At 36.3% G+C, this 22176-nt stretch overlaps 4 protein-coding genes and 1 long non-coding RNA gene across 5 annotated transcripts; 3 read left to right on the forward strand and 2 right to left on the reverse strand.

Annotated features, from left to right (window-relative positions):
* The first annotated feature begins 80 nt into the window (after positions 1-80).
* si:ch73-15b2.5 lies at positions 81-7510 on the forward strand. The gene is made up of 12 exons (XM_087257737.1): positions 81-355; positions 501-659; positions 1093-1169; positions 1401-1651; positions 1731-1891; positions 5722-5874; positions 5959-6088; positions 6209-6283; positions 6359-6451; positions 6524-6675; positions 6784-6948; positions 7302-7510. The coding sequence occupies exons 1-12, from the start codon at positions 216-218 to the stop codon at positions 7342-7344; spliced, it is 1599 nt and encodes a 532-aa protein (XP_087113863.1). The 5' UTR covers positions 81-215; the 3' UTR covers positions 7345-7510.
* On the reverse strand, positions 7337-8237 carry tomm6 (translocase of outer mitochondrial membrane 6 homolog (yeast)). Its single transcript, NM_001303056.1, is given in 3 exon segments — positions 7337-7670; positions 7749-7879; positions 7991-8237. Coding segments are annotated over 2 exon segments (192 nt in total). The 5' UTR covers positions 8086-8237; the 3' UTR covers positions 7337-7670; positions 7749-7782.
* On the forward strand, positions 8226-12011 carry uqcc2 (ubiquinol-cytochrome c reductase complex assembly factor 2). The gene is given in 4 exon segments (NM_200758.2): positions 8226-8492; positions 8940-9014; positions 9149-9218; positions 11615-12011. Coding segments are annotated over 4 exon segments (390 nt in total). The 5' UTR covers positions 8226-8354; the 3' UTR covers positions 11722-12011.
* Positions 12012-13111: 1100 nt separating this feature from the next.
* tspo (translocator protein) lies at positions 13112-18134 on the reverse strand. Its single transcript, NM_001006032.2, is given in 4 exon segments — positions 13112-13588; positions 15824-15962; positions 16090-16263; positions 17997-18134. Coding segments are annotated over 3 exon segments (489 nt in total). The 5' UTR covers position 16263; positions 17997-18134; the 3' UTR covers positions 13112-13411.
* LOC141386328 (uncharacterized) lies at positions 17496-21372 on the forward strand. The gene is made up of 3 exons (XR_015493990.1): positions 17496-18284; positions 19360-19713; positions 20169-21372. It is a non-coding gene; the product is annotated as an uncharacterized LOC141386328 (long non-coding RNA).
* Positions 21373-22176: the final 804 nt, after the last annotated feature.

The following is a 22176-nucleotide window of genomic DNA, read 5'->3' on the forward strand; positions in this document are numbered from 1 at the left end:
ACCAATAATGAAGCAATCCTCAACGCCCAATCAAATGCAGTGAAATCAGGTGAAAGCGCTCTTCTGAATCGATTAGACTCACAAGTTGTTGCGGTTGTTTAGGAAGTAACCTGCCTCGGTGCCGCTCCAGCATTTGTGAGTAAGAAGAGGGTTTTCACCACGATAAATAATATTCATTTCTGTTCTTGGGCGTGGAAAAAGTTTACCGTATTCACATGGCTCATGTTATGGAGGATGAGAGATTCTGGAATCTGACTGGAACTGAAGTTTTAGACCGCACTGCTCGACCCGCGATGGATGAATATGACCCTCCAACAAAAGAGAAAGACAATGAGGCGTGTGGTGGAAATTACTGGTATGTGATCAAAATAAATTTAAACCGTAGCTCCATGATTTCTAACTTGGCCCAGCCTTGCTAACCTTTAGCAAGCCTAGGTTAAAAGGCTTGTAAAGGAAGCTGACGGGATGTTATTTTGATCGCTTTCTTTTCTTTCTCTTAGTACATCTGAGGGGTTGGCTGAAGCTCTTAGATCTGTTGCAAGCTCACAATTGTGGAGCTTTGTAGGGTATTCTCTGCCCATTGCATCCCTCTTCTCTGCGGAGAGCTCCAGTCATCTGGAATTTTCTGACATGAACAGTGATGACAGTGAGGTGAAAAGGTAAGGCATTGATTTATTAGGCAAACTTTTAAAATCTAAAATCACTTACAGATGAGAAATACAAGTTGTTTTAAAAAGAGTGAAAAGTTACTATAATTAAAAGTGCCTCTAATGCAATGTTTCACATTATTTTGAAAAATATAAGCTAAAATCTTCATGCTGTGCATCACAGACCTGTTTGAATGTGCTAAACTCAAGGTCCTGATCCAACCTGATAGGAATTTGATGTTAATGATGCACAAAATGATAATGTCCTCTTAATCGCCAGTCAAACCAACGCACAGCTGTTTTTTAAAAACATATCATCCTGAACTTCACAGATCCTCACTGCTCCACAGACAGAATCCAGTTCCCTCCAACTTTTTTTTTTTTTGCTGTTTTGCTTTGACATCAATCACAACCTTTGTTTTAATGCCATTTTTCCTTGTTTCAGTATAAGTGAAATGGACGTCAGTGTACAACAAGAGAAAACATATGTTGCCAAGTTTGAATCCGAGTACATCAATAGTTGTAAGTTTACAAATGATTGAAAGAATTGATTGACTTACAAAACTGTCTACCAGATAGTGTAGATGTCACATTCACCAGACATCTAAAGTCATTTAAAATGTATGATTTTTCTTTGAATCTTTGTATTACTGCAGTGGTTTAATGAAACTATACAGTTTGGGAGTTATTAGTCAAAATGTATAGATCTCCCAAAAAAAAAAGACTTCATTCTGCTCCAATTTTATATTCTAGCTGTCCCTTTATATCAGGAGTATTGGATGCGCTCCTTCAAGAAGGACTTAAACCGAGCACAGCTTGCAGGACTTTCAGAATTGGTTGCATCTGTGTGTCTCCCTGGTCTGAAAACTCCCCCATCTTTAAGCCCGACCTCGGTTTTGAGCCCACCAGGGCCTCAGTCCAAACCATATGCTCTATGGCAGGAGTTACCACAAGCAAAGAGTGTGCTGTACTCCCTCAGTGCACAGGACATCCAGCTTCAGGAGGTGCTTATTGTTGTGCATGCTTGAAAGAACCTGATCTTGGTCTGGTGTTACTCATCTTTCTGTTTCATGTTTTTGTTAGGCCATGTTTGAGCTGATTGTGTCCGAGGCCTCGTATCAGAAGAGTCTGATAGTAGCGCTGAATGTGTTTCAGTGCTCAGCAGAACTCAAACACATCCTCACCCGAGTACAGCATCATGTTCTGTTCTCCAACCTAAAAGATGTCTGCAGAGTCAGTGAACGGTAAGGATAGTCACTCGGGTTAGCAGTACCTTCATTTGATATGTATAAATGAAGTAATATCTAGACAGGGGTGCTCAATCCTGTTCCTGGAGATCTACCTTCCTGCAGATTTCAGTTGCTGCCCATATCAAACACACCTGCCTGAAATTATCAAGTGGTGTTCAGGTCCTAATTAATCGGTGTGTTTTGATATGGGTAGCAACTGAAATCTGCAGAAGGGTAGGGCTGCGTCCGAAACCGCCTACTACTCAGTAGGTTCTGCATTTGAATTTAAACGTACTACTCTGCCGTTAAAAAAGTATGTTCTATACAGTATGAATGTGAAAAGTATGAATGGAATTCGGACATACTACACCATTTTGACATAGTCACGTGACGTACCTGCGTAATTTGCGTCGCTTCACTCCCATTCATGAATTCGCTCGCGGGCCATCATGGGATAGCGCAGCATGCATGGGATGTGCACTCCAGAATCTAGAGTAAAGTAGTAAGTCATCCGAGTACTTCTCGCATACTGGTTTTTGAATTTTATGAATTCGGACATACTACTCGGCTCACATACTGATTTTAGCATACTACAGTCTATAGTATGGAAGTATGTGGTTTCGGACGCAGCCATGATCTCCAGGAACAGGATTAATCACCCCTGTTCTAGAAAGCAATTCATAGTACAGGGTGATTTCAAAAAGAAAACCACAACTTTGAAAACCGAGAACTCTGCAGAGTAGAAAACGAGAGCGAAGCTCTTTCTGTCATTGATTTAAGGAAGTTCCGTTTCACATTGAGGAACTAAAAGAAGGAATAACTGCAGCTAGCCAAAATGTTACGCCCGAGATGCTACAGAGAGTATGAAACGAGTTTGACTATCGGGTTGATGTCACCAGAGTATCTTAAAGGGGGTCATAAGGAACATCTATGAACTTGTTTTCTACTTAAAACAAAAACTTAAGTACTCTTCATGTTGATTAATTACCCAATGTTCCTTCATGTTAAGTTAAATAATATAAAATTATATAATTTTAACTGGAGAGGCAGTGGCGCAGTAGGTAGTGCTGTCGCCTCACAGCAAGAAGGTCGCTGGGTCGCTGGTTCGAACCTCGGCTCAGTTGGCGTTTCTGTGTGGAGTTTGCATGTTCTCCCTGCCTTTGCGTGGGTTTCCTCCGGGTGCTCTGGTTTCCCCCACAGTCCAAAGACAGTACAGGTGAATTGGGTAGGCTAAATTATCCGTAGTGTATGAGTGTGTGTGTGAATGTTTCCCAGAGATTGGTTGTGGCTGGAAGGGCATCCGCTGTGTAAAAAAACTTGCTGGATAAGTTGGCGGTTCATTCTGCTGTGGCGACCCCGGATTAATAAAGGGACTAAGCCGACAAGAAAATGAATGAATGAATAATTTTAACTGATTTACAGAAGATGCTCACGAAAATGTAATTGTATTACAGTATTTTATATACAAAAAAAAATTAAAGATATTTCATTAAAGAATATAATTTGATCACAATTCAGCTCCAAAATTCTAAATTAGTGTCATTTTAAATCTTTATACTAAATATAGAGGGGTTGGACTATTAATTTTAAACATGGCTAAATTTGACCAGCCAGGTGACCAATCTTCATTGATTCAGAGTTCATCCAGTAAGGCTGCGGTCACGCTAGACTTTTCTCCCCATAGACATCCATTCATACACACGCAAATGCGTCAGACCGGAAACGCAAGCTCATGTGACAGGTTTCGCAGTTCGCTGCATTGCAAAGTTCAAGCTTGGTGAACTCTGATCTGAGGAATCGCATCACTTGACTGCGTGAGACCAATCAAAGATCAAAACATGACCTCTCTGGACCTAAATTTAAAATATGAACCAATCAATCAATCACTTTTTTTAAATGTCTAATCATCTTGTTTAATCCCGCCCCTTTTTGCAGTGCCATACTACAGATTTTCACAAGCTTAAACTCTAGTGTCCTAGATGTCCTTCCAAGAGGAAGGGGGTGGAGGTGGGCATAGATTGTTAGATAGATGTCTTCTTTGTGGCTGTTGATTTAATTGTAGTTGATGAACACATAACAGGCGGAAAAGGGAAACTCACAAGAGCATCAGAAGCAGGGGATTTTAAAGGTTTATTTTGCAGATTATTATCACAATTATCCAGGTTAAGGTCAGCATACCACAAAGAACAACTAACTACATCCAAAAGAAGTAACCATGGACTCATAAGGAAGCTGTTTGAAATGGATTTCCAGTTACTAAACCGGGATTAAATCCAAAAAATGTAAAACTACAGCTGTCCAACTCACTGCAGAATTAAATGTGCACCTTAACTCTCCTGTTTCCTGTCGGGAGCTCCACAGGGTCAGTATACATGGCCGGGCTGCTATAGCCAAACCTTTGCTCATTCGTGCCAATAGAGTTTCAATAGTGCCAGCAGCAAAAATTTTGGCTGTGGACAATGTGAAATGTATTTTTCTTTGAGTCTGCCTTCACTGTCTGGGGTGCAATATTATGGCATTTACTAGACCTAAAACTTGTGCTAGACTGCCAAGAAATACAGAACCGAATGATGATGCACCAATACACACAGCAAGAATGGTGACAGTGGTTTGATCAAGCAAGTGAAGTTGAATATCTTCCATGGCCTGCACAGTCATCAGATCAAAATATTATTGAGCCGCTTTGGTGTGTTTTGGAGGAATGATTCAGGAAATATTTTCCTTTACCCTACTGATTCTACTAAAATGGCTCAAAATCCCTCTGGCCACTGTGCAGGACTCATATCTGTAACTCCCAAGACAAACTGATGCTGTATTGGCTGCAAAAGGATGCCCTACACCAGGGGTGTCCAAACTCCGTCCTGGAGGTCTGGTGTCCTGGAGAGTTCAGTTCCAAACCTACTCAAATACACCTGAACTAGGTAATCAAGCTCTTACTAGAAACTTCCTGGCAGGTGGTGTTTGAGCTAAACTATGCAGGACACCGGCCCTCCAGGCCCGAGTTTGGACAGCCCTGCCCTACACCATATTAGTAAATTATTGTGGTCTAAAACCAGGCGTTTCAGTTTCATTGTCCAACCGCTGCACTTATAAATATAGTCTTCTTCATTCAAAATCTAATTTTTTTTTTTCTCCAAAAGTATTTTTATTGAACATATTAGATTTGAAACATACATTACAGAATAGCTTTTCAATTTTTTTTTTTTTTTACACAACAAACAAACAAAACCTGCCGCACATACATTTAGGTTCTAGAAAAAAATATAAATAATATTGAGAAAAAATGCAAATAAATAGTAATAATAAGTAAAGCATATGTTACTCTCATTAATAAGGGGAGAAAAAAGAAAATACAAAAAATTGAAGAGAAAAGAAAAAAAAATACAACAAACAAACAAGGAAAGGTTCTACTCTTCTAAAATGACTGAGGGGTCCATCTTTTTTACGTGATCTAAAACAGGTTGCCAGGTGAGAAAAAACATATCAGTACAGCCTCCTAAAGTGTATCGTATTTTTTCTAAGGTCAGGTGGTGTAGAAGTTCCATAAGCCATTGCTTAAAGGTTGGAGGAAGTTTTTCCATTTCAGCAATATTAATCTTCTAGCTAAAAGCGTAGCAAAGGCAATCACATTTATCTTGCTTTTGTTAAAACATAAGGACTGTGGTGTGATTCCAAAAATGAATTAAAATATTAGCTGCCAGAATTTCTTTAATTTTGAACAAGCCCAAAACATATGAGATAAAGTAGCTGGCTCAATGTTACACCGGTCACAGTTAGGGTCTATATTTGGTTTAAATTTTCAAAATCTAATTTAATGCAGGACATGTTGTCTTTGGTTTTTGTAGGTTTCTGCAGGACCTGGAGTCTCATCTCAGGCAGGATGTGGTGATGTCACAGGTTGGTGACGTTGTTTTGAACCACCAAAAATCCTTCCAACAAGTCTATGTGCCGTATATCACCAACATGATGTACCAGGAGGCCCTCGTCACTCAGCTGCTGTTTGTTCCGTTTATATATTTCCACCAAATTCAGCTTCAGTTCATCACAGCATTCTGATCGATATTTTGCACCCCCTCTACCAGACAGGAAAACAGGAAATTTGCACCAATCCTAAAGAAACTAGAGAAGGACCCACAATGCCAGAGACAGACGCTTAAGTCTTTTCTAATTCTTCCCTTTCAGAGGATCACACGAATAACTCTCTTGCTTGAGGTTTGCTTCCCTTTTTAATAGGTCAGGGAGATGTTGGATATTAGTGGTAAATGGCAAATACACCAATTGGTGGAGTAGTGAACGTGATTATTTATTAGTGGTTTGTGTTATCTGGTTTAGAATGTCCTCAAGAGAGTTCGGGGTGTCAGTCTTAATGTCCCTAATGTGAAGGAAGCCATTGAAGCTGTACGGAAGGTATTACAAGTCATAAAATAAAAATAGATTGAGTTCATCTGCTGTTAGGATTCATAATTCAATTTCTGATTGTAGATAGTGGAAGAGTGTGACACAAGAGTCCAGAAAATGAAAAGAACAGAGTTGCTCGTTTCTTTGGACAAGTTAGTGGACTTCGGAAATGTCAAGGTACAAAATATCTTGAGTTCTTTTCTATGCCTCTGTCAAATTTGTAGACATATTTTTCTTTTTTTTCAATAGGCTGTTCCATTAATCACCAGAGGACGTCATTTGGTTCAGGAGGGAACTTTGAAGCAATTAATAATTGGTGGCAATCACAAGGCATCTATAGTCTCTCGCAAAGATTTATACATACACCTTTTCAATGATCTTTTGCTCCTCTCTGTTAGAAGGTATGATCTGCTGCATGATTTCCATTGACTCTTTAATTTAACGTTTTATGTGTAGGTGTGTCTGTGTATGTATAACCAATTTTATTATCTTTTTCTTCCTCTATTCAGCGGACAAAGATTCCTTGTGCAGGACCATGCGTTATTTCCTGATCATGTACGCGCTGAGGAAATCAAAACTACTATTTTGGGATTACCCTCTGAATCCCTCCTGCTTCATCTGACTAAGAAGCATAATAGATCGTCCTCTGCCCTGATACTTGCTGCACGCAACGAGTAATTAGTCTTGCCAATGGTTCATATTGTGTAGAACTAGGGGTTTACAAAATTGGGGGCCACAAGGCAGTGCTTAGGGGGCTGTAAAAAGTAAAGTTAATTATTTTTGAACAAAGCAATAAGTTAATGGATTTAAAACAAAAAAATATATAAGATAAATGTGCTGATTGAGTAAAAATACATTTTAACTTGGATTCAGATTAGAATAATAATATATTTGTACTTAAGTATTGTACTAACGTATACATTGGGACTTTGTATTTAAAAGAAAGCTGATGTATTTCAAGTTTTCTTGAGTGAACATTTTGCTTTTAGTTGTGCAAGTAAATTTTTGTTTTTCTTTCTGTTTTTAGGTTGGAAAAAGAAACCTGGATTAAAGCTCTGTCATCAAAGTAGGAGACTGCCATTATGGGAAAGCTACGAAGGATGTTCTTTAAGGAAAGAATCAAACTGTGGATCATAAAATAGACATTATAATTCATGCTTTTAATTTTTTTGGAATATTGTTTTGATAGTGTGTATATTATATATTTATTATAAATAAATGGCTGTAGGAAACGTTTTAACATGAGGTTTATTTCAACAAAACACAATGCATGTACAGAAGAAATTTACAATTTGTAATTATCCAATTGTTGGGATTTATTCCCTTCGCTGTTGAATAGGCTTGTTCAACAAGACCCACTGTAGAAAACGTCTTTCTTCTCCCATTTCAGCACCACCTGTGTTGAAGAAGAAACCCAAGTTAAGTCTTATGATGAGAGGTGAACCATAATTTTAACAACATTATGCTATTTCACCTGTAAGAGTCCATTTTGTTGTTAATGTGTGTAACTACGTGACCGGCTGAGGAGACATCAAGTCAAAATCCGAAAGGTTTCTCGCGACCCAAACACCCGCAGCAAACAAGCCCAGGTTCACAAGGAGATTCCTGTAAGAACAGCAGACACTTAAAACAGCACATGTAAATCAGATTTTGAGTAACGTTGGTACGTTACAGTCGTCGTTTCGAGCCTTCATAGATTTATAAACCGTGACTAACCTTCTAAAATCATTTCGGTCTGCGGCAAAACGGCAAGCCGAGCTTATCCATCCCGTGACCCCTGCCGATTTCCCTTCCGATTTCTTTCCGCTCATTGTTTTTAAACGTTATAATAAATTATTAGGATTAGCCACACGAAGCATTCAAGCAGAAGGTCTTTGATATTACCTTGGAATTTCTACGGCAAACCACGAGGTTATCGCATTAGTACGGGTGCTCGACGGGGACAACCCGTAGTGAGAGACGGGCGATATCCGCAATGAGGAGTCAATATTGAAACGCCGTACAATTTGTCCCTTCACGGCTTACAGATTTGTACATGAGCGCAGTTGTGAAACACAAATCCTGTAACGTTACTTGAAATATGTCTGCCACTAGATATCGTCGATTTCTGAAGCTGTGCGAGGAATGGCCAAAAGACGAGTCTAAGAAAGGAAGAGATTTAGGGACGTTTTTACGCCAAAGAGTCGCTAGTGCTTTCCGGGAGGGCGAAAATACACAGGTATGTACTGCACCATTTATCCTTGCTGACATTCAAAGTCAAATCTTTCATTGTGTGTGCAGAGATATGTTATGCTATGGAGATAAAGCTGGCTTTATATTCACACATTCGGACTTTCTCATCAATTATTATAAATAGTGACATATCACTGTATGTCAGTGACTATCAAAGTACATTATTCAGAAAAATAAGTCGTGCTAATGTTTTGAATTCGTTCTTGCATGTGATTTGAATTTCACACCCAAAATCTAAAGTACCATGGGGAAAAAAGTTGTCATTGAACGAATGTGCGAATATAAAACCAACTTTACCTCAATTTTGATGCTTTAATTAGACAAGCCTCGGGTTTTTTTGTAGTCTAGTGTTTAATAATCAGTTCTCTTGTACAAACATTGAATTTTATAAATATTACTTTAAGCTATTCGTGCACAATTGTTTTCTATTCAGATTTCAGACCCAGAGAAATGTGATCAGATGTATGAAAGTCTGGCTCGCATCAACAGTAATGTGTACAAAGAGAAGGTGAGTAGTGCTTTTTGGTTTCCTCTAGATGACACTTCTCATTTGGGTTTATTTTGTTAATACATTTATATGGTTTTCATTTGTGTTGACCACATTCTTGAAATGTTACAGTGACTTTTTTTTTCTCTCTCCAGTTTCCACGAGCAAAAGACACCAGTTTTACAGGTGTCACAGTGGAAGAGTGTCGATTGCTGTTGGCCACAGGTGTGGATTTATACATTATATTGTACAAACTGAGATACTCCAGAATTTAAAAGTTGTGAGAAATTTTGCAGAGCTAGATCCATTCCTGCGTCAACATAATTTGCTGATCCTGAAACATGTTACCTGTCAGAAAACTCATTTCAATTCTAATTCTTACACTAAACCCAACCCTACCCATACTGTAAATTATTCCTAAAACCAAAGGGAAATAATAAGTAAATATCAATAAATTGAAAGCACCAAACACTGATTGTAAACCTAAATGTTACATAAACGGTAAACCTTTGTCTCAAATCTGATTGGTTGACTGGAAGTTTGTTCCAGGATGAACAAAGATGCTGATTCAGGAATATGTTGCACTTGGTAAAATCGGGTTCTGCATGTGCAAAAGTAAAACAAACAACAATGGCTATATTGTGAAATATTATTAGTATTAGCTTTTTCTGTTAAAAATGATTAAAAAGGTGTTCTGTATATAATGACTATTTTAGAGGTTTTTGTAGATCAAACTACACAAATTATGTGTCTAATATTTTTTAGGCTACATGCAGATATAAACACATATTTTAGATGAAATGTGTTTTGTGAATACTTGATGTCTATATCGGTGCTATAGATCTGCCAGTTTCAGACTGTTAAATGATATTTTTCCTAGCATGGATTGGCGTGATTATGCATTTACAATGGTATGACCCGTTATGGGTGGACAGTCAAATATATGTTTAAGTTATACATTGTCAATCCTCCCAAACCCCCCTGCAATTCGCACCATCGTTATATATTGTTTAAGACACATTAAACCTTATCGGCATGCAGTATGGACAGCAAGTTAGAATATTATTGTGCAGGGAACCATTACTGTGCATATGGCAATAAACACTGAATCTGGAACCTTTATTGTCACATGATTCTTCAGAAATCAATCTGACATACTGATTTGCTGATCAAGAAAGATTTCTTAAAATTATCATATGTTGATGTTTTGTGCAGACAGTACTGTATAACAACTGATACATTAGAGATTGTTTTGATCAGTAGAAAGCATTAATGCATTATCTTTGCTCTTTTGGTCAATTTAATAGAATGTATTTTTTTTGTTTGCTTTTGTCATGGCAGTAAACATGACCAAATTTAGGTTAATATTATGTGAAATTTAAAAATTCATTATTTTTCCTCCTTTAATGTTAAAAGCAGAGGTACTGCTATACTTATTAGAAAGGATGATAAATTTGTCACTGATAATGTCATTAGTGACATTAATGGTATATATATAAGTGTGACAGGCCGTATGTTTAATAAATAAGTAATACTGATCAATATTTACGCCCCAAACTTTGATGATTGTTCTTTCTTCAGATTCTTCTGTATTGGAAAAAACCTGAGCCCCCAACACATAGTAGATGGATTAAAGACGTTATGTATTTTATTCAGCTTGAAAAAATCTAATTTACTCTCAGAGGTTCAAAAAATATTTTTTTAAAACATCGTCTCCCTTTCTTACACACGTTGACTATTTCAAATTTTTTGAGCAGGAGGATATATAAAATCTCATATAATCCCAAAAGACCCCCCCCCCCCCTCCTTTTTTTTAAAATTAATTAATTAATTTATTTTATTCCTCTTTCACGTCAATGTAACCTTGTAATGGCTTTCACAATTGCAGTGCTTATAAGAAAAGTGTACAGAACCTTCCTTTTATTGCACACTGAACTGTTCACTTTTTATGTGTATCGTATATTTTTTTGCATTTTGTCATTACTGTATTGAAGTTGTGTGTGCACTCTATATGTACATTTACTGTGCATTTGTGTGACGCTCGAGGACTTTGTTTACAGACTGTTAGCTATGTATATCTTCTGATAAAGCCACAAAAGGGAAAGTTGTGTTGGGGATATTTGTTTATATATTTTGTTTTGTTGTTGTTGACTGATTGTCTTTTTCTGTTTTGTGCAAATGTATATATATATATATATATATATATATATATATATATATATATATATATATATATATATATATATATATATAACCTTATAAATAAAGTATTTAAAAAATACATTATTTTAAATTAAGTTTTTTTTTTTTTTTTACATGATGTAGAGTTTCTAAATTATGTTTATGACCTGTTGGTCACTTTTTAAGCACAGACTTGAAATTAAGATGTTTAGTTTAAACTGCCCAGTGTCTTGAGTACAAATGTTTGGTTTCTTAAAGACATTTGCCATTATTTTAGAAGTTTATTAAAGTTTTTGTGGCAAAAGGTATGGTATGAAGACTTGTTTAAAACATTAAATGTGGTGTCATGTAGCATCTTTTTAAATGTCTTTTATTGAGCTATGTATAGTGGACAAAAACATGAAAAATAAGTAGGTAAATGATGTTGTCATTTGTTTCAGGAAGCATGCAGCAGACAGATGAGGAGAAGAAGGGATTGTGGAAGACCCTAATGGAGCGCTTCTCCTCCAAACCTGAAGACGTACCCCCTGAAAAAGCTGAGAAATAACCACCATACTGTATAGTTCTTATTTATTCCCCTTTGCACTTTCACAGATAGACCCAATAAGGTGTGTATGCAGATCTTCACTTTAACAGCTGTAGCTCTCCTAAAGTCGATGGTCGAAACAGAGAGCTCCAACAAGCAAAACCAGTGATTTTTGATGGAAGAGCTGCTGTAGGATTTAAGAAATGTGACAATTCAGGAAACACCGTATTCAGTTTTATAGAATATTACTTGCATATTATTTTTCTTGAACCAGCAGATGCCAATAAATACTTTTTGTATTTCCCTTTAAACAATCCTGTGTATGTTTTGACTTTAAGTGGAAAAACCTGAATCCTTTTACATACACATTTTGTGCTCCTACAGCATGTTTGGTTTACTTCATGCCTTTAATTGCCACAGATGAATGTTCATGGTAGGCAGGGCCACTTAAAGAAATGCTTATTTGAATGCTTGTTTAAAAAAAAAATACTTCATTAGGTGTTGCAGATACAGTTGAAGTCAGAATTATTAGCCCCTATTGGAGTTTCTTTTTTTGATATTTCCTAAATGATGTTTAACAGACCAAAGAATTTTTCACAGTATGTCTGATAATATTTTTTCTTCTGGAGAAAGTCTTATTTGTTTTATTTTGGCTAGATTAAAAGCTGTTTTTAATTTAAAAACATGTTAGGGACAAAATTATTAGCCGCTTTGAGCTAAATTCTTTTTTCGATAGTCTACAGAACAAACAACCATCGTTATACAATAACTTGCCTAATTACCCTAACCTGCCTAATTAACCTAGTTAAGGCTTTAAATGTCACGTTAAGCTGTATAGAAGTGTCTTTAAAAAGATCTAGTTAAATATTTTTTTACTGTCATCATGACAAAAATAAAACAAATCATTTATTAGAAATGAGAATATTTAAACTATCATGTTTATAAATGTGTTGAGAAAAAAAATATTCTCTCCGTTAAACAGAAATTGGGAAAAAAAATTAAACGGGGGTGAATAATTCAGGGGGGCTAATTAATTCTGACTCAAAGTGTACATTACTAATGTATTTTAATGAACATTTAATGGCTAATTGTGTATATACCATGTTAGTTAGATTGGCGGTAGCTAAGGTAAAATAAAATGAAAATAATTTAATTTAGTTTAAATGTGCTTATTCATGATTAGGGTAAAAATAAATGCAGTTGTTCATTAATGGGGCTTACTTAACAATGTGAAATAACTGAATGCATGTTGGGGGATTTTCTGGCTAATATTGATAACATGGCCTAATCTGTGATGAAGCATGTTCCCAAAAGATAGATGGTAAAAGCCTCCTCTGCCTGACCACCACCCTTGTACAGCCACAACACTTCATGACCAGAACTTAATGTTTGTGATAGAAACCACATGCAGTGTGCTTTAAACATGTTTATTTAAGGAAGTTAGCAAACAGTTGATTTGAAGAGCAAATAAACTGATCTAAACATGAGTAAATAGGTGCAGTGTGTTAAAAAATAATTTATGGAAGCATTAGAGTATTATTTTATTGCATCACCTCTTCTACTTAAGACATCCGGTGAATTACCTTGCAAGTGAATATAAAAAAAATTCAAACTCTTAATTAAACATTTTCAGAAATGCCAACAAGTAACAAAACAATCATGAGTGCATTTATTCTTCTTAGTTGTGTTAGCTGGAATAGTGTTGGGCTCTTCAGTCTTCTTTCTTGGGCTCTGGGTTGTCTCTCCAAATACAGTAGTTGAGGCTGGTGGCGACACACAACCAGGCCATGTATGGCACCATGAGAAGTGTTGCAGTGCGGCTGATGGGATACCAGGACACCATTGTGGCTGCCACTGTGCCACTCATCAACAATAGCTCTATCAGTGCCTAGATATAAAAGAAAAACAGAAGAGCACCACAATGTGTTTTTCATTTCAAATTAATGAAGCAAATAAAACTGTCATATTTCAGAAGTATGTTCTAAAAAAAACAAAAAAAAAAAACAGAAAATGACAACAAAAGAAGATATTTTGAAGAATTTTCAAATCTGTTTAGCCTTGGCTTTGTTTGCATCCACCAATTTTTATGTGTACTTTAGGATACCACATAAAAAAAACCTACAAATATAGAATTTTTCAACTTAGATGAGTCAGATGAAAAGAAATTAATCAATAGATAAATGCATATTAACCATGATGGAAACAAAATTTCCAAAGAAGTTTGGCAAAATATAATATGCCAGTATTTATTCTAATTTTACAGATTTCATCAGATAACTAGATAAACCAATGGACTGATCTTGTCTCGCACCGAATGTTTTAACAGTTCTGCAAACACCTGAGGAAAATTATATCCTCAAAATGAATTTATCAATCGATCATTTAGCAAGATAACAATAAAACCTCAGGCATTCACCTCTAAACTGATGTGTGTGCTTGGAATATTTTGGAATATTTGATAAGAAGGGGAAAAAAGTCCTAAAATGGATTGGTTTATTGCAGGGGTGTCCAAACTCAGTCCTGGAGGGCCAGTGTCCTGCAGATTTTTGCTCCAACTTGCCTTTACACACCTCCAGGGTTATTTCTAGAAAGCCTAGTAAGAGCTTGATTAGGTAGCCCAGGTGAGTCTGATTGGAACTAATCTTTACAGAACACCGGCTCTCCAGCACCAAGTTTGGACACCCCTGGCTTATTGCATGAATTATTTTAAATTATAAATGTAAAGAATTTTTATAATTAAAAAAATTGCAATTTTATAATTGAAAAAGTTGCTTTAATAATTGAATGGAGAAAGCTTATGTCATTGCGAATTGAAACAGTCACTGACATTCTTCAAAATATATTATTTTGTGTTGCAGAGAAGAATAATTCTAACTAAACAATGACTGAATTTTCATTTTTAATTGTGACTATCTTTATATTTTTACCATGACAATGTACCTGAAAGATGAATGCTTTTTTGAAAAGCTTTGACTCTATAGTCAAAAGATTCCCTGTCAACACAAAATCGTAATGAGCATTCCAGGCCACTAGTTTATGATGTCACTCCTAAAAGAAACACTACTGGTGCATCTGAAGTTGCACACTTCCCTACTATATAGTATGTGAAAAACAGCATGTGAGCCAACATAGTGTGTCCAAATTCATAGTATTTAAAAAAACAGTACACAAGAAGTATTGATAAATTGTGGATGTAGTACATCTGAATTCCACTGTTCTCGCATTTATACTATATAAAACATACTTTTTGAACAGTCGTGAACATTTGTGATTTCGGACAGCTTTTTATAGTACATGTGCAAGATTGAACACGTAATACACACCCACATGATGTCAACATATTCACAAAATCACTAGTAGTTTGCAGCGATGAAATAAAGTGCACTTTGAACACACATTTTTTGCATTTTCAGGCTTCCAAAATACCATTGTCATGTTAAAAACTGCATAATATTCCCTCCTTTTTTAAGTCTGATAAGATCTCATTAGTACTATATGTGGAGAAACAGGTTCCTGGTTTAACTTTTAAAAAGTTGCTCCATATTTTAACTTGAAATACACTCAAAAAATGGACTTTTGTTGCTTGTTCAAAGTACTTATTTAAGATAAAAAAAAAGTTGAAACAACACCATTCTTATCCAAAATCAAAGAAAAAGTGCTCAGGCGTAGCTTAATTATTGTGTTGGTGCTCTTTGAATAAGGCATTCACAAGGATAAACAGCAAAAGTAAGTTCAAGGCACTCGAAAAATGTGGACAAAGTATTAAAGAGCCTATATTGACATGGCTATTCCTTAAAACTGCGCCTACACCTTTCAGCAAACACTTGCCACCCTGATGATGGCAGGAGTTTGCTGAAACACATAGGTGCAGTTTTAAAGAATAGACATGATAATCAAGGCTCTTTAATACTTTGTCCACATTTTTAGAATACCTTGGGCTTATTTTTGCTGTTAACAATTCTTCTGTTTGTTTTAGGACACTGATTTGTTTTTAAGTTCAATTCACATATATTTGTAAAACTGATTTAAAAACCTAATTAATTTGTGTTGGGACAACATGAAGTAATTGTGTGGAATGCAGCATTTTTTGATACAATTTCGGAGTCTCAGAATAAAGTCTCACCAGTTGAATTTTGTGTGCACCGAAGAAGATGGGGGTCCAGGCCCAGTTAAGTGCCAACTGCAGCCCATAAAGCCCCAATGGCACCATTGCATCCTGGGTGAAGCCTCCAAGCTCTTTCCACACGAGGTATGAGCCGTACCTTTAAAAAAAGATGGAAAACTGTTTACTTAATCTGCAGTAACTAGTCAGTTATTAACTTACCTACAACTTCCTTTAAAGTTTCTAAAGTGTAGCATGCAGAATGAATGCCTACTGTTTGAACGTACCCCATGCCAGTGTAAAGGGTGGTCCACACCACTGGGAAGGCAGCATTCGGTGGTCTCCATGAGGGTTTATTGAGCGTGGAGTACCAGGTCTTCACCTCCCGCCGTGTGATTATACCTCCAAATATCCCACCAACGTGAGGGAGGGCAGTCAGGCTCAGCATAGGAATCCACATCCTTTCAATACAAACAGGTAAATTAAGGATTCTGAGCAACTGCCTGTGTATGTATATTATATACAGTTGAAGTCCCCCTGTTTATTTTTTTCCCTAATTTCTGTTTAACAGAGATTTTTTCAACAAATTTCTAAACATAATAGTTTTGATAACTCATATCTAATAACTGATTTATTTTATTTTTGCCATGATGACAGTACATAATATTTTGCTTGATATTTTTCAACCCACTTCTATACAGCTTAAAGTGACATTGGAAGGCTTAACTAGGTTAATTAGGTTAACTAGGCAGGTTAGGGTAATTAGGCAAGTTATTGTATAATGATGGTTTGTTCTTTACACTATTGAAAACAAAGTAGCTTAAAGGGGGCTAATTTGACCTTTAAATGGGTTTTAAAAAATTAAAAAACTGCTTTTATTCTAGCCGAAATAAAATAAATAAGACTTTCTCCAGAAGAAGAAAATATTATCAGACATACTGTGAAAATTTCCTTGCTCTTTTAGACATAATTTGAGAAATATTTAAAAAAGAAAAGAAAATTCAAAAGGGAGCTAATAATTCTGACTTCAACTGTAACTGGTTTGGAATGGTTGCTCTGCACCTCCCTCTCCATGTAACTTTCAAGTCTGACAGCTTATCTACCCAGCAAGGAGGCCAACAGTAGCTGAGGGTTAATTTCATTTGCAGCACAATAATAAGTACAACTCACTTCTACTTATTAACAATAAATGCTATCATACACTCAAAAAATATATATTTTTGCTCGTTCAAACTACTTAATTATAATAAGCTAAAACAACACTATTTCATTGGGACAACTTTATTTATTTATGTTCAATCCACATAATTTTTTTAAATGTGTTAATTTAACTTAATTTGTGCTGGGACAATATGAAATAATTGTGTGTAACCCTGCATTTTTTTACAGTGTACATTAATTGGGAGATTCTATTGCAGATTATTTCCGAGGACATTTTTATTTAGTTTGACCTAAATCTATAATAACCAAAACTAAAATTAAAACTGAAATCAATAAATAAATAAATGAACATAATTAAACAAAAAACAGCCATTATAAATATTGCCTCATTAAAATAATAAAAAATAACAAAAAAGACAACAACCCTAAAATGGCACCAAAAAACAAAAAATTAAAAACAACAAAACTGTCTTTTTTTTATAATTATCAAAATAAATAAAAATAGATTAATATTTGTAATTAAAATAATAAAAACCGTGATGAACAAAAAGTCCAATATAAATGAACTACAAAACAATAAACTTAAAATAATAACAATCATTTAAAATAGAAATACAAATAGCACAAAAACTACCAAACTACTGCTCACAATCCAATTCGAAACGTTTTATCTTAAATTATCTTGAATGAACTTTTAGCAAACATGAAAAACTTTTGGTTGACAGCCAGTTCAGTTTGTCCCTCAAGTGGGAGCGATTCTGCGCATGTACCCAAAACGTGTAAATGTAAACGAAACCTGTGTGCATGTGTAGAGCTTGACGAGAAATGTTACATATAAACCAATACAGACATTTTATATTTCGTGCAAGGGATATCAAACTGCATGTTGTGGTCGCAAATGTTAGTCACGCGCTTATCGTTACATTACTTAACGCGCGCGACAGACAGCTGGTGGCGTTTTGTTTACAAATACTACGCCTGGCCAGTCGGATAATTCAAATTAATCGATTTTTTCATAGCGTAATCTTTTTACCTGAACTGGAGAGTCGTGAAGCTGCTCGATGTGAAGAAGAGACCGGTTTGGACAGCCTTCTATGACCGGAGTGATCTTGAAATCATGATATAAGTTTGTGTAACAACCAGTGGGCGTGTAGCTCTGTGCTGCTGTAGAAACAATGCTCGGACTCTCTGGCCAATAAGGAGAGGAGCGTAAACATCTGCCGCTTCCTCGTGTTGTGAAACGATCACTCAGCATAGTACGGTACTGTATACTATAGTAATTCATGTTCAAGACGATCAACGCGGCGCAGCGATGGATCAGGTGATATTTTTCACCACTGTAAATGAGCTGAGATATGTGTCAGATGTAACAGCAGGCAATAAAGAGCTGCCAACATGATCACAAACAGAACACTAAAGATATAAATGTTTGTTAACATTTCTTTTGGGTTATGCATGAAGGATTTTTGTATCTTTTACAGTTAGATAATGAGCATAAGGAAACGTACACTATGCACAATGTGCAGCACACTATGAAGATGACTCCCTCTGTAGGCTAACATTCAACTGACAGCTTCTGTAGAAAAACCCTGTATTTATTTCAGGTATCATATAATGTACAGACTGTCACCAACTGGTGTAATAAGAGTAAAATATTAGTGACATGTTATTCAGTGGGGGAAGAGAATGTTTTTGTTCAACAGTAGCAAAATAATTAGTATTTAATAAATAAAATTGGCTAAAATTAGGATAGTGGCAAATAATGAAGATATAAAATGGGGCTGCAATCTGCACTTTTTTAATCCTTTTTTATATTTTACTTTTTTATATTTTACATTACATTTACATTTTATTCATACTTATTAAATTTTAGATTGCAATGTATTTATAAATTGAAATATTTAGTGAATAATTTGTTTAAGAGGATACAGCATTTGGAATCGAACTATAGCTGAAACTGTCAATTTTAAAGGGAACCTATTGTACTTCTTTTTACAAAATGTAAAATATATACATAATTTAATAATTAAAAAAATAATAATTTTAAAATATTTTTTTGTAACTTTTAGAAACTGCCCCTTATAGACTTTGAACCAAATTTGGCCATTTTGGTGACTGTTGCTTTAAATTCAAATGAGATTGGGCTCTTTTCAAAAGGGTGTGGAGCTAAATGCCTGTGTGTCAACATACAGTAGTGGCAGATTCACAATGTAGATATGTAATACCTGAATCATAGGAGAAGAGTATTTCCTGCTTAAGATTTTTTGATAACACATAATAACACTTATTTTTAAGTTTTTTACATTTTCATTTGTTTCTTAGCATTACATGATATGTTTAAATGTTATTTTAAGACTTTCTATGTGTAGTAAGATTTTTTTTTATGTTTTTTTAAGGACGCATCATGACCCCAAATGTCTTACTGGCACCTCCATGCCCAGCTCCATTTCCACGTCGTCCCTCCCAGAATTACTCTGATACAGTGGCCTCTACCAGCCAAAGCTCCTGCCTTCCATGGTCTGAAGCGACTGAGACCCCATGTGGTGTTATTACACCAAAAAGTATTCTCTTTACATAAATGTTGAAGATTGGGATTTTTTTTGCTTGGATCTGGGACCCTCCAAATCTAAAATCTAAAAAACTGGCCCACTGAAACTAGTATAGGTGTTTAACATGCAAGACAATAACATGCTGACTTTATGATGCAAGCTAGTGGAGCTAGTGACGTCACTGTGAGGGGTGGGTATAAGGTGAGCCCATTAAAAAGCACTTCCTGCACCTCACATTGCATCTGCACCAGGTCTGCATCCAGACCCCTCTTCAATAAAAACTTATGTCAAAAACTTAAAACTTATGCAGGAGCTCAAAAAGCGATAGAGGGAAATTGCTGCTGAAAGCTCTGCTATGCCTGATTTTTTTTTAAACTCTATGACTCGCTACATGCAATGCCTCGCCAGGACTACAGAGTTTAAGAAAAAAGTAGGAAAAGTATTCCTTACTCTCCATGGTCAAGTTGACTCTCAGAAGGGATGCTGTATATCTACTACTCAGTATATGTTCACTGACAGCTTCCAAAAATACTAATCGCGCCTAGTATTGTTGCTGAATAAGTCCGCTTCTTGATGAAAACATTGTACCAATCTTGGCGTCTTCCTTCAGATTAATGTAAGTTGAATCATTCATTCATTTTCTGCCGCTTTTCCAGGGCCAGGTCGCGGGGGCAGTAGTCTTAGGAGAGAACCCCAGACTTCCCTCTCCCCAGATACTTCCTTCAGCTCCTCCGGGGGGATCCCGAGGCGTTCTCAGGCTAGCCGGGAGACATAGTCTCTCCAGAGTTTCCTGGGTCTTCCCAGAGGCCTCCTCCCGGTGGGACATGCCTGGAACACCTCCCTAGGTAGGCGTCCAGGAGGCATCTGAAACAGATGCCCGAGCCACCTCAGCTGACTTCACTCGATGTGGAGGAGCAGCGGCTCTACTCCGAGCTCCTCCCGGGTGTCAGAGCTCCTCACCCTATCCATAAGAGTGCACCCTGCCACCCTGCGAAGGAAACTCATTTCGGCCGCTTGTATCCGAGATCTTGTCCTTTCAGTCATGACCCAAAGCTCATGACCATAGGTGAGAGTAGGAACGTAGATTGACCGATAAATCGAGAGCTTTGCCTTTCAACTCAGCTCGTTCTTCACCACAATGGACCGGTACATCGACCGCATTACTGCTGCCGCTGCACCAATCCGCCTGTCAATCTCACGTGAACAAAACCCCGAGATACTTAAACTCCTCCCCCTGGGGTAAGGACTTTCCTCCAACCTGGAGATGGTAAACCACCATGGACTTGGAGGTGGTGATTCTCATCCCAGCCGCGTCACACTGGGCAGCCAACCAACCCAGTGCATGCTGAAGGTCCATGTTCGATGAAGCCAGCAGAACAACATCGTCTGCGAATAACAGAGATGAAATGTTGTGTTGCCGAACCGGACCCCCTTCAGCCCAAGGCTGCGCCTTAAAATTCATAACAAACTAATTTATTTAACAAGACAATAAGTTAACTAAGCTTAAATGTCTCTGTATGTGTTTAGATCTCAACCCAACTGAGCACATTTGGGATGTGCTGGAATGAAGCATTCATGACATGGATGTATAGCTGACAAACACTGTAAAAAAAATCATGTTAATATTTATTTAAGGCAGTTCTAAAGGCAATGCAGTTCTAGAAGACAAGTGGTCCAAGGTGTTAAAGAAAATCCTTCACATCATATTATATATGATATGAAGAAGGGGGGTTGGGGTGGTTGGGAAGACCCACCCCTCACTGACAAAGGTCCAAAATTTGTCCCACACATGAGCTTATTCATCCTATATTGACTGCTATGCCATCATGGTGAAAATAACCCATTAAAAGATTTTAAGACCAAGCAGCTGAATGAGATCCAATTTTTTTTTTGTTCATTTTATTATTAATCACCTGTTTTTAAATGGTCTGTCTCTAAAAGTGAGGGATACTGTTCTCAGTTGACAGAAGTTGCACTGGTTTTATTTTCTATATTTTGTTTTGGTTAAATACACAGTTAAAACATATTCTGGCTGCTTGTTCAAAATACTTATTTAAAATGAGCTGAATCAACAAAAATCTTATGTTTTGTGGGGGACAACTTAACTGTTTTATGTTCAATCCATTAAATTTTAAATACAATTAAGTTAACTTAATCAACTCGTGTTGGGACAACTTTTGTTGGAGTTGTGTGGAACGCAGCATCATTCTTCATTACAGTGCTCAACACAACAAAATTTAATTTTGGGATGTTGTGCACTGTAATGGAGAATGATATTTATTAATAACTAATAATAATTTATGGCGTAAAGGAAATATTTCCCTTTTTACTTTGTATCATTAATGTACCAATAGGTTAAACAGAAATATGTAAACTCTAAAAAGGTGATAAATGTCACCTACATATATATATATATATATATATATATATATATATATATATATATATATATATATATATATATATATATATATGCAATATTCTCCTTTCTTTATTAAGTTGTTATTTCACACTGACTCCCAACTAAATGACCATTAAATGGACAGTTTTTTTTTTTTTACATTTATGAACATAAATATCCCCTTCAATAAACTCTTGACATTTATTTACATGGCCTAAACCCTACCGTGGCATAGTTAAAAACAATTAAGAATTAAAAGTTTG

Source organism: Danio rerio, chromosome 6 (assembly GCF_052040795.2).
Source record: "Danio rerio strain M-AB ecotype USA chromosome 6, GRCz13ab, whole genome shotgun sequence".
NCBI classification, from domain to species: Eukaryota; Metazoa; Chordata; class Actinopteri; order Cypriniformes; family Danionidae; genus Danio; species Danio rerio.